This window comes from Scatophagus argus, chromosome 13, assembly GCF_020382885.2.
Source record: "Scatophagus argus isolate fScaArg1 chromosome 13, fScaArg1.pri, whole genome shotgun sequence".
Classification (NCBI taxonomy): Eukaryota; Metazoa; Chordata; class Actinopteri; family Scatophagidae; genus Scatophagus; species Scatophagus argus.
In genome coordinates, this window is record NC_058505.1 from 3,965,122 (window position 1) to 3,987,743 (window position 22,622).

At 42.6% G+C, this 22,622-nt stretch overlaps 1 protein-coding gene and 1 long non-coding RNA gene across 3 annotated transcripts in view; one reads left to right on the forward strand and one right to left on the reverse strand.

The window, feature by feature from the left end:
• The first annotated feature begins 3,361 nt into the window (after positions 1–3,361).
• The window catches only part of atp1a2a (ATPase Na+/K+ transporting subunit alpha 2a), a 33,263-nt gene continuing 14,002 nt past the window's right edge, over positions 3,362–22,622 (forward strand). The window contains exons 1-13 of one of the 2 annotated variants that reach the window (XM_046407600.1): positions 3,362–3,430; positions 4,351–4,422; positions 5,772–5,831; positions 6,643–6,846; positions 9,169–9,282; positions 9,765–9,899; positions 11,258–11,375; positions 13,140–13,408; positions 15,227–15,425; positions 16,453–16,562; positions 19,721–19,855; positions 21,370–21,449; positions 22,197–22,306. In XM_046407600.1, coding sequence (XP_046263556.1) covers positions 3,419–3,430; positions 4,351–4,422; positions 5,772–5,831; positions 6,643–6,846; positions 9,169–9,282; positions 9,765–9,899; positions 11,258–11,375; positions 13,140–13,408; positions 15,227–15,425; positions 16,453–16,562; positions 19,721–19,855; positions 21,370–21,449; positions 22,197–22,306 — 1,618 coding nt within the window. In that variant the 5' untranslated portion in view covers positions 3,362–3,418. Of the gene's footprint in view, positions 3,431–4,350; positions 4,423–5,771; positions 5,832–6,642; positions 6,847–9,168; positions 9,283–9,764; positions 9,900–11,257; positions 11,376–13,139; positions 13,409–15,226; positions 15,426–16,452; positions 16,563–19,720; positions 19,856–20,300; positions 20,385–21,369; positions 21,450–22,196; positions 22,307–22,622 lie in introns of those variants that run through there. The other variant, XM_046407601.1, reaches the window with a different exon arrangement.
• Positions 7,660–15,764, reverse strand: LOC124068974. Its single transcript, XR_006845006.1, has 4 exons — positions 15,537–15,764; positions 15,209–15,422; positions 8,648–8,754; positions 7,660–8,364 (listed from the first exon to the last, which is right to left on the reverse strand). It is a non-coding gene; the product is annotated as an uncharacterized LOC124068974 (long non-coding RNA).

The window sequence follows — 22,622 nt, forward strand, 5'->3', positions numbered from 1 at the left end:
CTTCAAAACGACACCTTCCCTGAAGGCAAGTCCCCCTGCCAGCCCTCCTTCCTCTGACCCTTACTGTCTTTATTTCTGCTGGTTCGAATGCCAAAATGCCCTCCTCTGCCCCCCACCGGCAAAGGAAGCAAACACACGGGCAGAAATCCGGCCTTTAGTTCTCACTGAAGACGCCAAACAGAAACTTATAATCTAGCTAGCTCTCTTCCGGTCGCAAATACGACGCGTGTTTTATGTATATGTGTGTCTTGTTAAAAATGAAATTTGATATAAAGCAAAACAAAAAACAACAGCATGTCACCCTAAGTAAAGCAAGTAAAGAGACATTTTTTGTTACGTGTGTACACATGTAAGAAGATGTTTATCGGGGCAGGGAAGAAATGTAATTGCATTCAATGGAATATGTCATTATATTTCTGACCTTTCGTGTTATTGAAGGTACTGTGTGGCTGTCTCTTTGGTGCACGTTTCTCTTTTTTTTCTTTTTTTTTCCGGGACGGAGGGAAATCGAGGTTGTCGTGCGGTGTCAGAGAGGAGATGAGGGGCGGATAAGGGCTCGGTTAGCCTCAGATTCGGCGAGATGTGGCCGGGGAGAATAAAAGGGGAGGAAGGTGCTTGCTGTGGGAGAAAGCTCTGGGAGGAAGAGACTTATCTGACGTGTGTTAAGCCAAGCCAAGAATCCATATGTATCACTACAGATAGCGGCTGCTTTTCCCCCCAGAGCTTTCTTTTAAAGGTGCTCCTTCCCCAACCCTGAGCCAAAGATGGATTGGGATCTGCGTGCTTGATATGCAGGGTGGATAGTAGACTTGAATGTTCCTTTAAAATTCATAACGGAAATGGAGGTGCTAAAATCCACATCTTTATAACTGGAGATCTGTTTCACTAGTCGCTGTTTAACTATCCAGTCAAATGGATCGGTTAGAATTTGTTTTTCTTGTTTTTTCTGCAAAGCCACACAGACACCTGACATAAGACAGACAGCATTAAAAATACCTTTTAAAAGTGTTTTGTATGTATTATGATCTTTATTAGTCATAGTTGCACAATAACCTTCCTTTATTTGAAATGACTGGAGCTTCTTACTTTTTTTTTTTTTACATTTATTTTAATGCTTGTGATAATTCCAGAGCGCTAACAACTTTTGATGACTCTGTATAATATGTTGTAAAGAGAACGTAAATAAAAATAAAAGCCCCAAGCGCAGCTGTTGTCAACAGAAGACAAAGTAAACCCAGCTGAAAATGTCTACGGTCTTCTTTCTTTCACTTCACAGTCCAAAGCATTGTGTAAATCTGTCACGAACGTCTCTGCCAGGATATTTCAGGAACTTTTCAAAAGGAGAAAGTCCTTCTGAAATGAGATATCCACCATTTGAAATATTTGAATATATAAAACGCAAAACTCACAATGGAATAGGACTAACTTTATTAGCTATCTAAAGACATTTGAATTCACAATGAGAATATTTTAGGGGACATAATCTGAAGGTTTTAAATACAAAGGACCATTTTTTTTGTTGTTTTTTTTTTTTCCTTTTAAATACTAAGGGAATTTGAGTTTGGAATTAAACTTTAAAACTTCTGCTTCATGGCAGCAGGTGAGGGCTAAAATGTTTTCACCTCATCCTGCCCTTTGTTACCCAACTACCATAAAGTAATGATGATGATGAACTGAAAATAAATGCCCGGTGACCGTTTACAACCTTTTCACATTTTACTGTGTGACAAAATGAGGTGTAATTTTCAGAAAGGCTTAATTTTTTCTGACTGAACTTCTCGCCTGGGTCCAGTGAGCATGCATAACCTTTTCAGAAATGCTCTGCTTCATATTCAGACAGCAGCACACACGGTGCAACCACGGTGTTTAACTGGTGCCCGCCGGACCTGCTCAGCATCAGCACCTGAATGCCTCGCTGAGGGGCTGATTGATGGCATTGCTATCTGTTTAGATAGAAACTTGGAGTCTCCTAAGTCAGAAAGTGTGCAAATGTTGCCATGTGTAGAACTTATGAGATTGTTGTGCTGGAGCAGGTTAACCGTTTCCAGTCTTTATGCTAAACTAAGCTGGGCTAATTTCCTTCTGGCTCTTGCTCCATACCTGATCCACAGACACAAGAGGGTCTTAGCAAGAAATAGAAAAAACATAAATGTGGAACTGCTCCTTCAAATTACTCTGCTGGTAAAGTTTTTGTTTGTAGAAAAGTGAGGCAATCCAATTGCAGTTTACAGGTGTGTGTTGCTTCCAGGCCGTTCACTTCGGTATCCTCGGGACAGATCGCCACCCCTCTGTCGACCACCGGAGATGGTAAGAAATTTTAAATCTCAAATCTGTAGGGACTTTGAGCTGATGCTATGGCATGTAGATAAGTAACTTTGCTGAACTTTTGCCACAAAGTAATTACAGGATACAGTGAAACAAGTTCCTTGTTTTACTTTTGTATATCAATCGTCTGAAACATGTTAAAAAACAAAAAAAATGCATGCAATATCGAAAGATAACTAAAATTAGCTGAGATTAGAGGCTGTAGGGGGAAAGTCCCTGAGTGTATTCAACGGAGTATCAGTTTTACTGCCTATGAAGTGGATGTATTTTGTAGGTTGAGAACTGCTTCATTTCTTTCTTTTCTCATTCTTGTCCCTGTTAGCTCACATATGAAATTTTTAGTCTTTTACTCTGAAATAATTTAACTAAGAAACATTATACATCTTACATGGTTTATCATTTATTTTTCAGTTGATATATATACATATATACTGTGTATATATATACACACAGTGAACCCTTGTAATAAGGACAACGAAGAAAGCAAGCAAACAAATCCTTGAAATGGAAAAAAAAAAAATAAAATCCTTGGTGGAAAACATTTGAAGGAACCTTGAAAAGGAGCACACTGCAGGAGCTCATACATACATCAAAGTGTACAGCTCATTCAGGGTTGGAAGCATTGCAATGCAGTCCAACCCTCAAATCAACTCAAAGTATTATGACGAGCGAGAAGACATTTGGTGCTTAACTGACACGGGATCATTCGCTGCATCTGTTGTGTGGGCGCAGTGGTGATGACCCACCTTATGTTGTGAATATGTTGGACTTCAAGCTAATGGCAGCGTTGGCCACCAGTCACTTTGAATTCCAGCAGAAGAAAAGAATAGGAGTAATGTTAACGGGTGCAGAGAAGCCCTGGAATAGGACTCGGGTCGGGGGTGGTGGAGGGGGGGGGTTATGGCTCAGGTTACCCTGACAGGAGGGAGCAAGAGCAGCGCAAACAGGATGTTTGGTGTGGGGGTGCCAGGCCCACAAAATTCCACAGGTGGGGGGGGGGGGGGGTATGGGGGGTGGGAGGTGTCAGCTGTGGCGGGGCCCCCAAGCCTGCTGTCCTTCACATTATAACCCTCCAGACGTTCTGACGTCCAGCATGGGCAAAGGGGTAAGTTCTCTTCATTTACTTTTTTTAAGAAAAAAAAAAACTTACAGAAACAGTTTTATCCCCATTAGACTCGAACTCTTCCTGTCATGAACAGGATGAGCTGATTGTCTGTATTCCTACTGTAACTTACGTACAGTAAAAGCATATGGTATGGACATGCATCATGGAAAAATACTGAGATTTCTGTCTCCGAGCGGCAGAATCCTCCTTCCTTATTTTATTTTAAAAAAACAAAAAAACAGTAACATCTCAGAATGATGGCTTTTCCCCTCAATAAGTTTTGTTGCCGGTTTGCTGTTTATTTGGGTAATTACGTAATTTTGTTTTTATTCCCTCCATCAGGCCCATTCCATTTAGCTTTATGGTAAGACAGGCTGGTAATCTTCCTCGCACACAGTGGGGGGAAATTGCTATGCCAGACACATTGCAGGCACTCCACCGGCTCTGCGCTCCCTCTTTGGGCTCTTTTTGATTACTTTTTCACTGTGTCACATGCTCACTCTCTCCTCTCATTCTCGCTGCATATCCCTCCTTCACTGACATGCACACGTGCAGTTAAGAGGAGACTGACAGCAGCAGATGATTTCCATGATGCACCATTCTTCCAACTGTTCATGACACACACTCGCTCTCTCGCTCGCACAAATGAGGAACTCGCACAACGATAAAAAAAATATTTTCTCCTCCATATTCAGCGGACGGCCTGCCAATAGTGCCGGGAGATTGAAATGAACCAGTGTACACAAAGTCCATTGTGCTCTTACTGATGTTGTAATTCGTGGTTGTGAATGCAAATGGCCGGGCACAATGTGTCTACAAGCATGTGGCTTTTCCCACTTAGTTCCTGCAGAGGTTTGGGATGATAGCCTACAGGCCTGATGTATGGTAATCTCTCTCTCTCTCTCTCTCATTCCTTCCAGTGTGGTGCCGAGAATGGGGGGAAGAGGAAGAAGGACAGGGACTTGGATGAGCTGAAGAAAGAGGTGGCCTTGGTAAGAAAAACAAGCTGTCACTGCTCCAACCCACACTCACTCTGCACCGTGATTGATTCCACTGCTGCTGCTCCCAAACGATCCTCAAATAACGTTACGCCAAAGACGCTAGGTTATTTAACAAGGCCATAAATGAAAACAGTGGCCCATAAACAGAATGGCAATCTAACCTGCTTAGTGTAGTCGGTTGTAGATGAGTTCTAAGCCAGCCTGTCCTCTCCTATCTGTTCTACCACCCTCTGGCTGCTCTTCTTTGTACTCGGAGAGATACTGAATAATTTGTGGGCCACCAACAGTGTAGTGCAGAGTTTTTGTCTTGTGCAGTGCTGTAGCTCTTTGAGGTGCTGTCAAAACGCAGCCAAGCGATGCCCATGAAAACTGGGGTAAGTGTTGCTGCGCGCCATAGCTCTGATAAAGCAGCTCTTGTCAGTTATCAAGTTGGCCTGTGACTGATTAAAGAGAACAATGCCTTAGATGCCGTCGACACCTTGGAGTATAGTTTTTGATTAAGTGCTGTGTTTTGTTTTCTCCAGCCTGCCTCATGTGCTTCCTCAGTTAGTGATTTCCTACATTTTTGTCCCAGAAATCCTATAAACAACCACAAAAAACCCCACAAAAAAAACAAAACAAAAACAACAGCTGATCAATACTGGGTGTATAAATAAAGGCGAACTGGCAAACTGTTTTGTGAACACTGGGGCATGTCGGTGACTGTGGCCAAATCACTTGCAGCTGCATTCCATTGTGTTTGTGCGAGGCTACCGGCTTTAGTGAAGGAATTGGTGGATTTCTCCCTGTCTTATCGTTGAGTGAAGAAAATAGCTCTTCATTCTGTGGGACTGACACCATCCTGACAGTTGGTAGCTGATTTTTTTTTTGCTCACGCACCAAACTCCATTTCAGCCACAGTGGAAGTATCTCAGTGTGGCATTGGGCTTCAGACGCACAGCAGTAATAATACAACAAGCAAACAACAGAATAAACACAGGAACACAATACTCAACTCCTTTTTTCCTAATGTGTTTCAAGAGGGATTTTTTGGGGACAGAAAACCTACGGTTTTGTATGAAAAACAGAGTTTCCTAAATCCATGTCAGAGCCAGAGAATTAAGTAACGATCTGTTAGCCCATTATTCCGGCCAGTCATTAAACTTTCTGTTACAGCTGCTGCCATACTGCTTGAGTAGTAGAATATTTATTGTATTGCTGTGAACTAATAGTTTCCCATTCAGGATATGTCAAAGATAAAGTCACTTTAAATCTTATTGGCCAATTAAAGTGACTGATTCTGTTTACTGTTTCTGTTCCACTGAAGCACAAATAAAAACTGGAACATTTTATCCCTGCAGGACGACCACAAGATAACGCTGGATGATCTGGGAAAACGCTACGGAGTGAACCTCTCACAGGTAACGGCACATAGACTGAAGCGCTCCCATTTACACATGCACACACCTGCACATAAACACACAACAAAGAGTTGCTGTAATGTGCCCCGTGGAGATGTAATCTGCTTTGCTGTACTGGAAAGCAACATCCAAAACTGAGACCTTGCATTACTTTGGTCACGTTGGATACAACACAGCATCAACAGCTCACCTTGAGCCTCATTCATCTTTAATCCCTCAATCAGGGACACACACACATACACACCTTGATGTAACAGCTCCTACAATCCCACAAGCAGGCCGATACACACACATCACTGACGTCTTCACTCTCTAACCGTATTTGTTGTTTACCTTAAGTTTGTCATTGCAGCTGTAGCGATTTTATCTTTGCAAGATTAATATTTGGAAAGAAAGCTTGACGTTGAGGTGCCCCCAAAATATCACAAAAAAAATAAAAATGTCACGAAACCTACTAAAGCTTGAAAGAGAGACACTTTGTGTCTTTTTCTAATATAATTAAATAATATCATTTCTGGTATTTACATGGATTTTCGGAAAATTAGACCTTGACACTATGAGGCATAAAATCATGAAAAAAATTTGGTGAAATTACTTTCAACTGTTACAGGGCATAAAACCTTAGTTGAGGAGAGTCACCCAGTTTATTATACTTGGGGTGTTAAACAGGCCAGGCAGGAATACTTGATGTTCCGCAAGTGTGGCAGTAAAATTGCTTTTTAAGCTGTGGTGAAAATGGATCCGTTGTGTCGTAATAAGATTTCCGGCACACATGGAAAGACATTCATTGCTGAAAATCGCTCTCCCTCAGGGCCTGACCAATGCTAGGGCTGCGGAGATTCTGGCCAGGGACGGTCCAAACGCCCTGACCCCTCCTCCCACCACCCCAGAGTGGGTCAAGTTCTGCCGTCAGCTTTTCGGCGGCTTCTCCATCCTGCTCTGGATCGGTGCCATCCTCTGCTTCCTGGCCTACAGCATCCAGGTGGCCATGGAGGACGAGGCGCCCAATGACAATGTGAGAAACTGCTTGTAAAACATGCATGCGTGTGTGTGAGCACACGCCTTACATAATAATCACACAGCTGCAGGTACAGTAGACACAGATAAAGACGTTACACAGGGACAAATGCACACAAACATACTTCCACCTGTCTGTGCATTTCCCGGACGCGTGTGCATATGTGCCAGTTTCTGGGTGGATATGCAGCCTGTGTAACGCTGGTCTGAGCTGTGTGAGAATTTCTTCAGAGAACGATAAATCTTTTGAGTAAAACAAATCTTAAATGACTTGTTTGTTTTTAATTATAATTTCTCTGGAGTTGTTAATTTGGACAACAAAATTCTGTGAAATGATAACTCAATCTGATCGTACCATCTGTCAGGAAGACAGAGTCCCCTGCACATCAATATTCATTCATTTTACAGACACACTTCAAATATGCTGTACATGCATGTCCTAATTTAAACCAAATCCTTATTTAATTTTAATCTTAAACCAGAGTCCTGAAGGTGTCAAAATGCTTCCTGTTTGTGGATTTTCCTCACCTTTTTATTTTTTAATATGACCTTTACTGAGCCAGGGTGGCCTCATGAGATCTAAATCTCCTTTCCGTGAGTGCTGGCCAAAATGGCAACACAATTAGGTCACAGAGCCAACACTCACTGAAGTGGTGTGAAGGAAGACAAAGGAAATGGAGAGAAACTTAAGGGGCATTAAAAAAAAAAAAGAATATCTGACACCCATTAAAACCCATTAGGATTTGGTCCCCATTAGTATAGAATAACAAGTACATGCTGAGGCGCCCCACCCCAGCGTCCATCAGAGAGTGTGACGTCAGAACAACTGCTGACGTCGGCATCGTTCCTGGCATTAGCACAGATAAATACTCACACCAACCGCTGATCAAATGGAGCCAAGCAGCCATCCATACTGCGCCTCATGGCTGTGAGTCATTATGCACCTTTCAGCGCTCTCCAAACCCCAGACAGCATTAAGCCGTTGCGTAATATACAGTAACATACAGTAGATAGACACAGACACATGCACACACGTGATAACTTTAATCTTCCCATGATTTAATCTCAACATTCAGTGCTGAGTATGTACAGCTGGATGCTCTGGTGAGCTACTTCAAAGCCCCGACTGCCTGCAGCTTTGGCACTTTGAGCCTTTGCATAATGTACAAGCAGTCATTTCAGATGAAAATCCACCCTAACAGAAATTTATACATTGCTGGTGTCAGATTAAAACTTAATTTTCATAATTTTTGTGTTCAAGCTGAAAGATTGCATTGTCTTCCTCCGTCTGAGAAAATGTTTTAGCATCCCCAGGCTTCTGAAAGTGCTGCTGAACTTACACAATTTACTGCCATGTTTTAAGATTCATGTCTGCAATTTTCCTTTAAACCTCTAAACTTTAGTAGATCCCAAATGCGTCACCTGCTTGGACAGATGTTACTTCCATCCTGTGCAGCTGGTGAACAAGAGCAAATGTTTCCCAAAGTGAGAAGAGGCAAAAGAGCTGAGCTTAAATCTGCAAAGAAAAAAAAACAAAAAACGTGTAGACAAAACCCAGGAGCTGCAAACTGAGCACTGAATGGGAGGCAAATGTTGTAAACACTGACAAGTGATTTTCTGTGGATACAGATGTATTTCCTGGTTCAGAAGATTGTGCACTGCCACGCTTAAAAACAGGCATTGAAGCGTAAAAAAAAAGGCAAAACATTCTGCTGTTGCTGTCAAATGAAAGCGGCACCTTCCAAAAAGCAAACTTTTCAGGGTTTAGGAATTTTGTTTTCCATGAGTCCAGGACTTACAGTACACCAGCTGGAAGAGGCTTTCATCTTCCATGCCAGGCTGTCTTGTTTGCATCAGTCAGGGCTCAGCTCACGACAACTTTTTCACTGGTAAAACCGAGAATATTCTGTGAAAATAAGCAGATCAGAGTAAATGTTCCGAGCTTTAAGACGAGCGTGAGTCTCCAAAGTGCCTCTTGGTGGCCTCACAGATGACAGTGTCAGTTCTTGGTTTTTCTGGGTTTGGGAGACAGATGTTCACTTGGACTAACACTGAATGAACCATCCAAGATGACAGGAATAGTTCACAAGAATTCAGTTCTTTCCTTTTAAATCTTTCACTAAGACTGAGAGCTTCTCCAGGTTTTCTGACTCTTAACTCCTCTTGCACTCTGCATTTAAGGGGTTTCTGTTTAAAAACCATTTGGGGGTTTGTAAATCCCCCTTTCCTACGCTTAAATATGCCTTACATGAACCAAACTAAGTCGCTAATGACACCGACCCCCCTCTCCCCCCGTGGTTTGGGTTTGTCCCCATTTCAGCTGTATCTGGGCGTGGTGCTGTCGGCCGTGGTCATCATCACCGGCTGTTTCTCCTACTTCCAAGAGGCCAAGAGCTCCCGAATCATGGACTCCTTCAAGAAAATGGTGCCACAGGTAAGTTGATGCATTTTGGTGTTTGGTGTAGTCTCAGAGCTTTCTGAATCAATAAGCCGTCCCTCAAGTAGGGCTTACACACTCACTTGAGTGGAAACCTAATAAGCTTGCACAAAGGAAGAATAAATGTTTGAGCCAACTTCGGATTGTGAGTGTGTTTGCATAAAAACTCCCCTCGCGTTATCCACCTCTGGCACTTCGATTGCCTAATTCTTTAATCTATTTAGGCTGCTTTCATTCCCTCCTTGACTCCTTTTCCCCTACCTGTCTTTCCTCTCTCTCTTTTCTCCTTTCCTCACTCTATCTCTCCCTTTCACGTAACCATACACCCTCTGGCACTTTCTTTATCGCATTTCTCTCTCTACGTCTGACTAAATCCTCTCTCTGTTCCCAAACCCTCTCTCTCTCTGGCTGTCTCTCTCTTCCTCTTCCTCATACTCCCTCTCCCTTCTCTTCTCTCCCTTCCTTTTTGCCCATGCCAGCAAGCGTTGGTGATCCGGGAGGGGGAGAAGATGCAGATCAATGCTGAGCTTGTGGTGCAGGGAGATCTGGTGGAGATCAAAGGGGGAGACCGCATCCCAGCTGACCTTCGAGTGATCTCCTCCAGCGGATGCAAGGTAGGGGAGGGATGCTAGGCTCAGCCCCCAGGAGCCCGGGGTCTCTGAGAGATAACTCAACTTTTCTGTTTACTCTTTATTTTCCACTTTCCACAATTACTGTTTATTGTGTTCATGATCTTAAGTTTGTGGTAGCATGCTAACATTTGCTTGGTCGCGCTAAAGCAAAGTACAGCTGAGGCTGGTGGGATTGTCATTAGTGTAGCTGGTGTTTAGTCATAAAACAAAGCAGTGGTTGAACATTTGGCCCCGTGAAGTCCATCGAAAGGCAAGACGATCACCAAAGTTGTTGTTATTCATCCTGACCTCACATGAAAGCAAATTTTCTATCAATCCATCCTTTCGATGTCGAGACTTTTTATAACCAAAAATGTCAACCTGCTGGTGGCACTACAGGGAAGGTCAGGGGATCACCAAGTCATTAGATAAATACATCCTCTGGGAGCCATGAATGTCTCTAAAAATGTCATTCCAATCCATCTTGTAGATTTGTGATTAATGGTTAAAACTTTTGCTTCTTTTGCCTGCTCGATGTGGTTGAAAATTCAGGGAATCAACAAGGTTTGTAGGGTTAATTCTCTTGGGACCTTGGATGTCTTTGCCAAATTTCAGTTGCTGATATATTTCACTCCAAATCCAAAATGTCAACTTTAAGATGACGCTTGGGGAAAAGTTGGGGACTCAACCCCAACCCAAACTCAATAGATGTCACCCTCATGGGACCATGGATGTCTGTATAAAATTTCACGGCAGTCTTTGCTGAAAACAGTAAGCAGTTGTGTTGGTAGTTATCACTCGGTTCCAGTTAAGTTCCATATTTAAACGATCAGGTTGCTTTTTCAGCCTCTCGATAAACGTTGCCCCTTCTTCTGTTTTCTGTCGTTAAAATTTTGTTTGACTCAAAAGGTCAGTTTCCATTGAGCAGGTTTCTTTAACGGTATGAAATCATTGCTCTTTTCGGTGCATTTGTACCACCTTTGAGGTTTCAGTATTTAGCTCTAATGAAGATGATTTGTTCTTTCTTCCAGTATACTTACTGTTGCTTTATTTCTCTAAAATGTCAGCCTTTCAGCTTGACCAGCATTTATTTTATAGTTTATCCCACTGGGTCTTGAAGCAGCTCAATAAGACTGTGGCGATCAGGGGCATGAATGTCTTCACCTACAGAGAAACGTGAGAAAAATCACTAAGACCAGAAGACCGCTTTGGCCTGACTGGTGTTATATCACTGCGCTTGTTGCTGATAAGTGCTGCTTCTTTAATTTCCACCCTGTCAGTCTCACCTCTCCACTCTCTCCTGTGTCTGTCCCTCAGTCTCACTGGGGTAACACTCTCTCCTTCTCCCTGTCCCTGTGAAGGTGGACAACTCCTCTCTGACGGGAGAATCTGAGCCTCAGACTCGTTCCCCAGAGTTCACCCACGACAATCCCCTGGAGACCCGCAACATCTGTTTCTTTTCCACCAACTGTGTCGAGGGTCAGTAGGCCACATCTGGCCAAGATTGTCTCTTATCGTTCGAAATGTCTTTTTTTTTTTTTTTTAAGCCATCTGGAGATCAACGCTTTGCATTACCGCCAAAGTGTGTGTTTCAGTTTCAGTGTGCTCAGTTTATCAGTCATCCTCCATCCCACAGTTCAGATTGTAGTTACTGAATTTTGAATGCGTAAAGATTATTAATGAGTCAACCAATGGGGATTTTAGTCGGTAGTTCAGTTGCTATCAATCATCATTCAGTGATGCAGTCAGCATTTCAATGGGATTTTCAGACTAGAAGCTGCCTCTTCTACATCTGAATCCTCACGTAGGTTGCACACAAAGTGAACAGTGAGTTTCCAAAGTACAACACACTCATTTTTGGGAAAAAAGTATTATTCTACAGGATCCAGCCTGTAAATGACACATTGGCATGATTTAGTTAAGGTTCAAGGATTCAGTCATATCACATAATCTTCAATTCAGTATATGGAGACGACCAAGTTGTCATGAAATTGTAATAATTGGAATTTTGACTTAAAAACTGACATTTATACAATTTTAACATGCGTGGCAGCTTCTTTTTTGTTTTCAGAATCTTAATATCTTAAACAGTAATGAACATTACATGTCAAAAGCTGTTTCAGTCTGCTGTTACTCAGTTTTCCTGCTGTGTCGGGTGTTCTCATCGCTCACAGATTACAAAAAGGAAAAAAAACTCCAACATTTGCTCAGTTAACTCGAGGATTGTCTGGCAAGGCAGATAGTTTGGGTTTTTTTGGTTATAATTTTGAAACATCTGGCCCTGAGATTTCTGCTTCCACACGATTTCAGTGGAGGTTAATGGTATTTTGTTTGTGATGCTCACAGCATTAAAAATTGCATTTTAAAAAATTCAGTACAGCAACATTTTCTTTCCAGAGACAATGTTCTGGTTACTCTGAAACCTCCACAGATCTCTCGTTTTAATTGGAACTACTTTTTCAGGAGAAAAATTCTTTAGTATTTTAAATGATTGGGGTTATTTTCTCCCTCACGCAGTCCAGCATCTGTTCTGTCCAACCAATCATCAATCACTGGCCAACACCTGTAATTCACCTCCATCCATCATCAGTCCTCATCCAGCCATCGCCTCCCAAGCAACCCTCCTTCCTGTTTACTAAAACAGCACTCAGCTCCTACAGTGTCTCACACACTGTTCAGTCATTTGTCTCTTTACATCAGGGCTGCCCAAAGTGTGGCCCGTGGGCCAACGCTGGCCCACCATTAGGTTTAATTTGGTCGTCCAGATGTTTCTTGCAAAAAACGATAATTAAATATTTATTATTTTAAAAACTTATACACCATTACTCATGCTGTGTTTTGGAGGGTTTTTTTGAGACATAAAACGGCTCTTTAAATATGTGAGTTCTCTAATTATTTATCCTTCATAATCCGAGCGCAGTGGGCAGAATGACACTTTGCACAGGAGGTCAGTCAATTAAGCAAATGTGGGGCCCTGTTGCTATTTTGCATCTTAATAATACAGTAGGTGTTTGCTTTGGCCCGTGGCCGAGCATTAAGTTTGGCCCTCTAACGGAAAAGGTTTGGACAGCCCTGTTTTACATATTGTAATGAGAAACATTTGCTCATTTCACTGAAGCAGTAAGAAAAAAGACAGCTGCTTGACAACTGACTGTGGTTGTTAAATAAATAAATAAAATCGCATGGTATAACTGATTAATTTACGCACTCAGACTAACAGTTTTTTAAACCGCTCCCCGTCAGGTACGGCCCGTGGCATCGTGATAGCCACTGGTGACCGAACAGTGATGGGTCGCATCGCCACGCTGGCATCAGAGCTTGAAGTTCGCCGTACACCCATCAACATAGAGATCGAGCACTTCATCCACCTCATCACGGCCGTGGCTGTCTTCCTGGGCGTCACCTTCTTCATCCTGTCACTCATTCTGGGCTACACCTGGCTGGAGGCTGTCATCTTCCTCATTGGCATCATTGTGGCGAATGTTCCTGAGGGACTGCTGGCTACTGTCACTGTGAGTAGTGTGTCTGGGTGTGCTCCTGTTTTTTTTGGTTTTTTTAATGAGAGACATGCTTGTCTTTTTTTATTTCATTTTTACTGATTTTAAACCAAAAAATATCCGGATTTTTTTCAAAAAAGGAGCAGATCAGTTTGCTTTTTAATTGGATTTTATGTCCCTGTACGCCCTCATCTTGTTTCTGCTACACTTCACGTCACGGTAAACAAAGGTCTCCTTGTAGCAAGAACCAGTCTCAAACTTCTCTGAATGCTGAAAAGAACTGAGAGGGAAAAGTCCAACACAAAAAGGTTGATGAGTGTTTGTGCTGCCAGTCGTGTTTTTAATTGTTTTTATCATTCATTAATTTCTCTTAATTTTTGTAAATAAACTAAACTGAGGCAAAGCAATCAGCCTTGTTTAGATGGAGATGGCTGATGGATGGACTGTAGTGTGTGGTTGTGGTTTTGGTGTAAATTCTGTAGTTTTGGGGTGTATTTGTACAGTACGATTACCTTATACAATGTTTATAGTGTAGCTCTTTCTGAAATACTACATCTGACATATTAATTCTTCGCAACGTGAGCAGAGCTCTCCTTACTTTTCCTTACCGATACTGAGTACGATGCATGAACTTTGCGTGTCGGTCGAGTGCCAAACCAGTACCAGTATGTTCAAATAAAATGTACGTAAACTCATCCTGCTCTTTCACTAGATGCATCTTCAAATGCTTAACAAGGCTGTTGTTGGCGATGCTGGCAACACGCGTGCCACCCGTCAAAACTAAACCCTTTGATACTTGTGTACTCTTGAGAAAAAAATGCAGCCATTCGCTCACTTTGTGTCTGCTGTGTGTTGCCGTATAGCAGCTTACAGCAATGAGCTTCTTATCTAATAAGAGCTGGCTGACGGTGCTGCAGTTTGTGGGTCTGAAGACCAAAAATGATGAGCTAAAACAGGCTTGAAAGCTGTGTAAAACGAACTGTGAGTGTAGAGTCGTGTGTTAATTCTCCATGGGTTTGTTGTCTTGGGCTGCTGTTTACTCATTACCTGCAGTAATCTGATCTATTGTTAACATAAAAATATTGATTTGCGCAGCTTTAAGCTTGCCAGCTCTTGAGCCCTGATTCTGTGCCTGCTGGCTTGCCGTCATGGCTTACTGGCACACCAAAATGAGCCATCATCAATGTTATTAGTTACACCTGTGCCTTTCCTAACTCTGATTTACCCTCAGTGAATGTTAGCTGCAGCACTAAAGATAATACAGAATACAGCAAGGCAGGTGATTTATTACTGACTGCTGAAGTAGCTCAAACGTTGAAGTACATCTAACTTTTTCTGCAACAATAAACAAAGTGTGAGCCGTGGTGGATGCCAGCTGGCATTTGAAATGCCATCAGTCGACATTTCACTGGTCCCAGAAAATAAATTAACTTCCAGTGACTGGTTTCCTTAGTTGATTTAGACACGCCACGAGTTGCGTGTGGAAATGTTTGTGTGTCTTTGTGCTGCATTTGTTGCATTTTGACTAATGTGGTCAGCTTGAATTAATTGATGTGCCTCTTAAAACATATTGAAGGTGTCTGTTCATTGTATTTTTATGTCCCTATGCGCCTGCTGTTAACCAGCCAACCAAATACACACACACGCACACACCAACACAGTAACACACTGAAATGCTGTAAGGCACCTGGACCACGCATGGTTTCACATGCACAAACACTTGAATGCACCAGTGCGTACACATGCTCTCTCTCCTCGTCGACTAACAATCATCCATCCTTGCCTCGCCTCCTCCCTCATGCCTCCCCCACTTACCTCCCATCGTCCTCCCAGGTGTGTCTGACTCTCACTGCCAAGCGAATGGCCAAGAAGAACTGTCTGGTGAAGAACCTGGAGGCCGTAGAGACTCTCGGCTCCACCTCCACCATCTGCTCCGACAAGACGGGCACGCTGACCCAGAACCGCATGACAGTGGCCCACATGTGGTTCGACAACCAGATCCACGAGGCTGACACCACTGAGGACCAGACTGGTAAGAGAGAGAGAGGGGGGAAAAATGAGGGAGGGAGCAAAAATAGGGAGAGTGAGAGATATAAAGTGGAGATAACAAATGTGTGGGAACGCAGAGAGGGAGTGTGACCACCTGCTGAAATTCATCTGTCCGGTGTTCACGCCGCCAACCCACATTTCTGCCTGCACTGCCGCTTGGATTAATTGAGCAGCGGTATGCAGTAGGCAGCACAACCCCCAGCTACCAACATGTCTTTTCCCAGAGTTCCTCGACAAAACTGCTGCTGCAGAACCAATCAGATTCCTGTTTCCGACCAAACAGCAAGAAATCAAGCCAAATTTCAAAGATGTTTTCAGCAATAACCAAAAGGTTTGGGGGGGAAAAAGCACAGGTGTTCTTTGCATACCAATGAGTACTGAGTAAGATGACTTTGCAATCATGCAATGATAACAGCCAGCCTTGCAGACAAAGCCTCTACAGCTGAAAGAGTGCAAGGACTGAGGAGAAACACGGTGTATTAATTTTCCAGGAGTACAGGCTATTTTTGCAGCTGTTGCAGGGTTTCGAGCCATTTGCACTTCACTTTGTCAAGTTCAACAGCTCCAGCCACAGTTTGCTGCTGTGTGCTGTCTGTTGCATGACACTATCATATTCTGTTTTCACAATAACAGTGACAGTGACCACACTGGAGAGCAGGCTACGATGAAAAATGAATGCAGGTGCCAGCAGCAGAGTGGGGGTCATTTTCAGTTCGATTTGGTGAGAGGGATGAAATTTTGATAAGAGAAATTTCCAAACGGCCTTTATTTTTTTTGAGACATTCGTGTTAAAAATGAATGCCATTTTTTGGACTTGGGGAACTGAAAAATTACTTTTGTCAAGAAAAAAAAAAAAAAATTGTACAACTGAACTGACCTCTGTTATTTAGCAACAATATCCAGTGCTACTCTGTGAACCGAGAGTTAAGTCAGAGCATAAATACTGCATGAGCCCCTCTGCTTTAAAAAAAAAATAAAGTCTAACACAGCTCCCTCTGCTATCCTCTCAGGTTTGGGTTTTGACAAGAGCTCTGCTACTTGGAGTGCTCTGTCTCGCGTGGCCGGCCTGTGCAACAGAGCTGATTTCAAAGCCGGACAGGAGAACTTGCCCGTCTTGATGGTATATTCCTCCACCACACGCGGACGCCGTAACAGCAGCTTCCCAAGCTTCTGTCTCATGAATTATCTGTGCTCTCCAAAGCACCGAGGTATGACAGGTTTAGCTTAAACCAAGGATGCTATGAGCAGCGCCCTTTGTCAATTAGACACATACACATGTGCGACCCGGGCAGCTCTACACCCCTGACAATGAGACAACACCACTCTGGGAATTTCACCCAGAGAATACCACACAGGTTCGTTGGTTTAATGTAAGAAGGAGCAGAGAGGTGAATTTCCAGTTTTGCAAAAATATTCAAATTTTATTTGGACAGATTTCACATTATGACATGCCAGCTTGGCTTAAAATCTCACTACAAAAATATACTCTCAACTAAAAAAAGGTCACTATACTGGGCCATTAACCAGCAGGAGGGGAGGTATCAGGGAGGCAAATAGGAGTGGGGGGGTGAAGGGAAGAAGGGCCACCACCACCAGGTACCACAAGAAGGGGGGGGGGTTACACACACACACACACACACACACACACACACACACACACACACACTGCAAAGCAAGAAGACACAGGCTAGAACACAACAAAATACTATACATGCAAATAAACTCAGGGAGTGGGGAGACCCTCCACCTGTAAGCCTATGACCCACCCACCTATACTGGCATTAAAAGGACTCCAGAATAGAATATAAACTCAAACTCAACGTTGGTTTACAAAAGAAAAGAAATAAAACTTAATCCAACAGGGGAGAAAACCTAATGACTACAACAAATTATAAAGAAAACACTTAACAAACAAGGTAACCATAAATACATAAAATATATTTAACAAATGGGCAAAAACAGCAGTGCCTAGAGATCAGCTACTGCACCAGGGGCCGACGTCACTTCCCCGTTCCTAGAATGAAAAGCATGGATCATATACAAGATGTAAGATACTGTGACTAGTATGCAGTGAATATCTGAGTAACATCTTCGACCAAAAATACAGGAAATTACTCAAAACACCAAAAGCAAGCATACCTGGGAGCTTCACATGATACAGCCACACATACACACATGAGAAGCGCTTCAGTTGGAGGGGAGCACAGTGACCAGCAGCTCCAGTGCTCAGTCCTGCACCTGTACAAATGTAGGGAAAGTGCTAAATGCTTATGCCAGAACTATTTAACAAAAAGCAGAAAAGCATACCTCAACCAGACATCGCCATTCGTGACAGTACAGGATCAGGAGAGAGTGAGGAAAACCTGCCACTGGCTGTCTGCAGCTACATTTAAAGATGATCAGGAAGCGATCTAGCCTCGGCTGTTAGGAATTGGTACTGATTAGAGGGGCGTGGCCGAGCTGCCATGAAAGGAGGGGGAGCTCTACCTGTCACACAGGTGCCACACATCAGGTGGACTGTCACTCAGAGATAAGCACAGGTGGAAGAAGTGATCAGATCATTTACTTAAGTAACTGTATTGCAATCCAAAAATACTCCTACTTTATAGTTATACGCAAAATTCGATTTAATTGTACAAAAAAAAAAAAAAAAAAAAAAAAGTTTAGCGTCTCACCCTCGACAGGACTGAAAGCAACTGAAGTACAAAGTAGCATAACATGGATATACTCAGGTTACGTACTTTACAACTGCACATAAGCACTGTACTTGGGTAAATGTACTTTGTATTCCCCTCTGTGGCCAGCCAGTCCTCACCCACACTGCGCCCACAGGGGAAAAAGCCAACCCAGGAAATAATTTGTCAATACCATTTGACACAGGTGCAGTACACACTCTGGCTTACACGCTTAGCCTCCCGTTCACGCATAAACACACGCTCACGGAGGATAATCCAATGCACCCCTGGAAATAACTCCCCCCTCACTGATACAAATACACAAGCACTGCTGGGTAGGTAAGTAATAATATCCCAGTGTTCTACCAGCTGCTATCCTCCAGCCTGTGCTACACTGACCTGAAGGAATGCTCTGTTTGGCTCCCAGCGACAGGGATTACAGCCTCTCCACTCTGGTGGGAGCAGAGCCTCTCTGCTCCTCGAAGGGCCCGGGCTTCCTCCATGCATTAAGTAACAGCCATATCTCCTGACAGCACTCAAACACAGCAGTCAAGGCCCATGCACTGCTACTATTACAGGAACAAGTCCCCATCTGCACTTTGGAAAACAGAGAAATGGAATTTCCTTCGTCTATTTATTCATTCATGGAAAGGCACAAACAAGGACAAATCTTGCGGAGCGCTTGTCCTTGTTTTTTGGCTGTTCATGAATGAATAAACAGGAACAAAGAGAAATCTCATGTATTGTTTCAGCCCCCATTGGTATATTGGGCGTCAGGTCAATCAGTTCAGCACGGATTTTAATAAATTGGCTCCAAAAGCGAGATGAATTGCATTGCATGGTGTTTTTATGGTGGGGGATTTTACAGGTTATTGGAAGAGAATTTTCTGCTAAATGATTTGAGCACCACACACACAAAACTGTCACACTAGATGACCTGCAAAAACCACAAAGACAAATATTGAGTGCATCCAAATGGGATGATTCAGTTCTGATCCTTGTGAAATATGCCACCCTGACAACTGAACTTTTCCTCAAATTATCTTAAGTATATAAGTTTTAATTCCTTCATGCATGAATCTGCTTGTTAGCCGAGCAGCCACTTTGCTATTGATTATTGCCAAAGGGCAGTGGTCTTCTAACAATACATATTTCCAACAGGACACAAACGTTTCATTTCCAGGGTCTTTTACATTCATATCCTTAAGAAACGTCCTTGCAAATGTCTAACATGGCTGACTAATCAGCTCTATTTGTCCAGAAGAAAAATGAGCTCTTCTAATTAAATAATTTTTCATCCCTTTAACTCAAAAAGAAAGCTACATTTCGCACTCCCATTACAGTTACAGCAGTCTCACAACCTCAAAGACAATGTGGTCGGATTGCAGGCGTCGGAGATGCAGATGATATTCGGCTACCTGCATCACCAATGAGAACCATAATGGAAGTAAAGGAACTCCTCTCAGGTGCTGCTTTAATCAGTTAAAGCTCCTTTCCACCACAGCGCGATAAGCACAGGCAGCAAGTCAGACACAAACACTCATTTCTCAATATGCATATGCGAGTGACTGTGCTTGACGTGCAGCTGTGTGTTTTTCTCCAGAGGGATACGGCAGGCGACGCGTCAGAATCAGCTCTGTTGAAATGCATCGAGCTGTGCTGTGGGAGTGTTCGTGACATGAGAGCCAGAAACCCCAAAGTGGCAGAGATCCCCTTCAACTCCACCAACAAGTACCAGGTATGGGATTAATGTTGCATCATGGCTTTGAGCTGGAAGCTGATGTAAGTCTTCAATGAAATCCTAAATTACCATTTACAGACCCACTCGCAACTTAAGTCACGGTGGATGTGCATTTTACACAATCTTTACAAATACAGTTTTCACATTTTAATAAATTTGTTGTTGTTTTTTCGGCTCCTCAAACGGGAACTGTGGTGTTTTAAAACATGCATTTCCAAGACTTTTTTTTTTTTTTTTTTTTTTTTTACATGCTTTGAGTGAATCATGCATATTCATTTTTAACCTTTTTCCATGCAGGGAAGGCAGCCTGAACACACATACTCTTTCACAACGACGCCCCGCTTTACACTCACACTTATACTTGGAAGCTGCCCAACAAACGGGCCACAAACGCAACGCTGTTAGCCACACAGATGCTGTTGCAGTGCAAGTGTCTTATTTGTGATAGAGGTTTTAAATGTGGATTCCAAGCTGGTTTGTTTTGGCTGCTCAGAAGACGCTGCAGAAATCCCTGTTGTTTGAACTGGTGAGAAGCTCAGCAAGGTTTAGGTGTTGTTAGGTGAGGAGGCCTAGTGTTTGATGTTCCTCATGTAAATGAGATTTGCAGAGCATAATTTAGCTGTCTTTGATAACTTCTATTGTCGACAGTCAAAAACAACAATAACAAGAACAACAAAGACGTGCAATTTCCTGAGTGGTTCTACAATTTTGTTCTATTTTACTGTACTCTGCGGGTCGCAACCGGCACTTTTGGAAGGACTCAAGTTAAGCTGTGTGCGTTGTTGCATCCTGCAGGAGTCGACAGCAACACTGGCAAAAAATTAAAAGTTAATATTAAACTATGAAAAAGTCATCACATTGAGCTTTAACACCCTGCTGAAGGGCACTGCAGCAATTAAGGCAGAGGAAATGTTTCTGTTTTCCACACCAAGTCTCTCCCATCCTGTCGGGAGATTTGAACCAGCAAATGAATAACACAGCAGTAATGCTGAAGCAAACAAAGGACTTCCTGCATGTGTTTTGCACACCTGTTCCCTTGACTTAAAATAGGAACGTCTGTGTTGAGGGAGGGAAAAAAGCAATTTTGCTCTGGTTTTCTGAGATTAGATATGCTGTGGCTCAGATACAAATTACCTGGGGTTGTGTGTGTGTGTGTGTGTGTTGGGGGGGAGGGTGGATGCAAGGTGTAACGCCACAGGAATACATTTGTGAGTGTGAATGAAGAATGTATGCTCCTTCAACACAGGGAAAACATCTGACTTACAAATTGCATTCAGTCAAGTCAGCTTTGATAAGACTTTTACTTTCACTTGGAAAAATATGACACCAGTGCCCAAAAAATGATTTCTGGCACGAACGTGACATTCACAGTTTAGCATTACTCAGGAGCTTGTCTGTCTTGATCCTCATTTTAGACCAGAAAGAACCAACGTGTTGCATCTCATTTAAAAACTAAATCCTGTTGTGTCATGTCCTCATCAGTTTTCCTGTCCTCCTTTCCTTTTGCCAAGCTCTCAGTCCATGAGATGGAGGACAATCCCTCTGGTCATATTCTGGTCATGAAGGGAGCGCCAGAGAGAATCTTGGACAGGTTTGTTTGTCAATAATGGATAGATTATATGTCTGCCAAGTAAGGTAGCACATTTTTTTTTCTTGCCGGGTTCCAGGGATGCAGTGGAAAATAAATACACTCTCCCTAAAGGCTGGCAATATTCTGTATGTGTTTGTTTGTTAACAAATCCCCTGAAAAAACTTTAAATTGATCCTGGTAGCAAATACTGTCTGTGTATCTGAAACCTGACATCGCCCACTCCTCTGTGCCACATGCCTGCGTTTCTGACCAAAAACTATTTCAAAAAATAGAATAGAATAGATTTTCTTTTTTAAAACTATTGAATAACTACAGAATTCTGTATTGTTAAACTATAGAATAACACCAGTCTTAAAGATCTTTAAAGATCTGTGTTTGTTTGTTTTGTTTTTTTAACCCAAGATAATGTCACTTTATGTATCATTTCATACCGATGTTGGCCCAAGTGTCGCCTGGTTTCCCTGATGGTCGTAATCCTCTGCTCAGACCAAAAGTTTATTCCGGTCAGATCAAATGTCCACCAAGCTAACCTTAACTGATTATGGGTGTCCTTAAAATGATGTTGTATTAAAATGTAGTCTCATATAAAAAAACACAAACCATTCCTCTTCTGAAAACACAGATGATTTATGTTATTGAACGACGGGGTTCATAGCTTACCCTCCTCGTGTTTGCAGTTTGCAGCAGTTTGTTGACACAGTAGTAGTGGCAAAAGTATTATTATTATTATTAATAAATGTTTTTCAGGTGCAGCACCATTATGATCTATGGCCAGGAGCATCCACTTGATGAAAACTGGAGAGACTCTTTCCAGAACGCCTACATGGAGCTGGGAGGACTGGGAGAGAGAGTGCTTGGTATGTTTCATGGCACCAGCTATTATTGGTCTGTTGGGAACAGATAGCAGGAAGAAACAGCTGGACTCAGCACTCATCTTTTCTAATCTCAAAGAAGGTTCAAAGAATGTTTCGATGAGTCCGGTCTTCAGTGAACCACAATGGACTGATGCTGAGTCAAAGCTGTAATGTTGAAGACGCGGGTTTTATTTGCAGTGAATTTCGTATGTTATGTTGTACAGCTTATGAGCTGGTAATGGACTGGTACTTCAATTCAGGTCAAACTCCGCACTGAACTAGAATAGGATTTGTACATGAAATAGCATTTTCCCTTGTA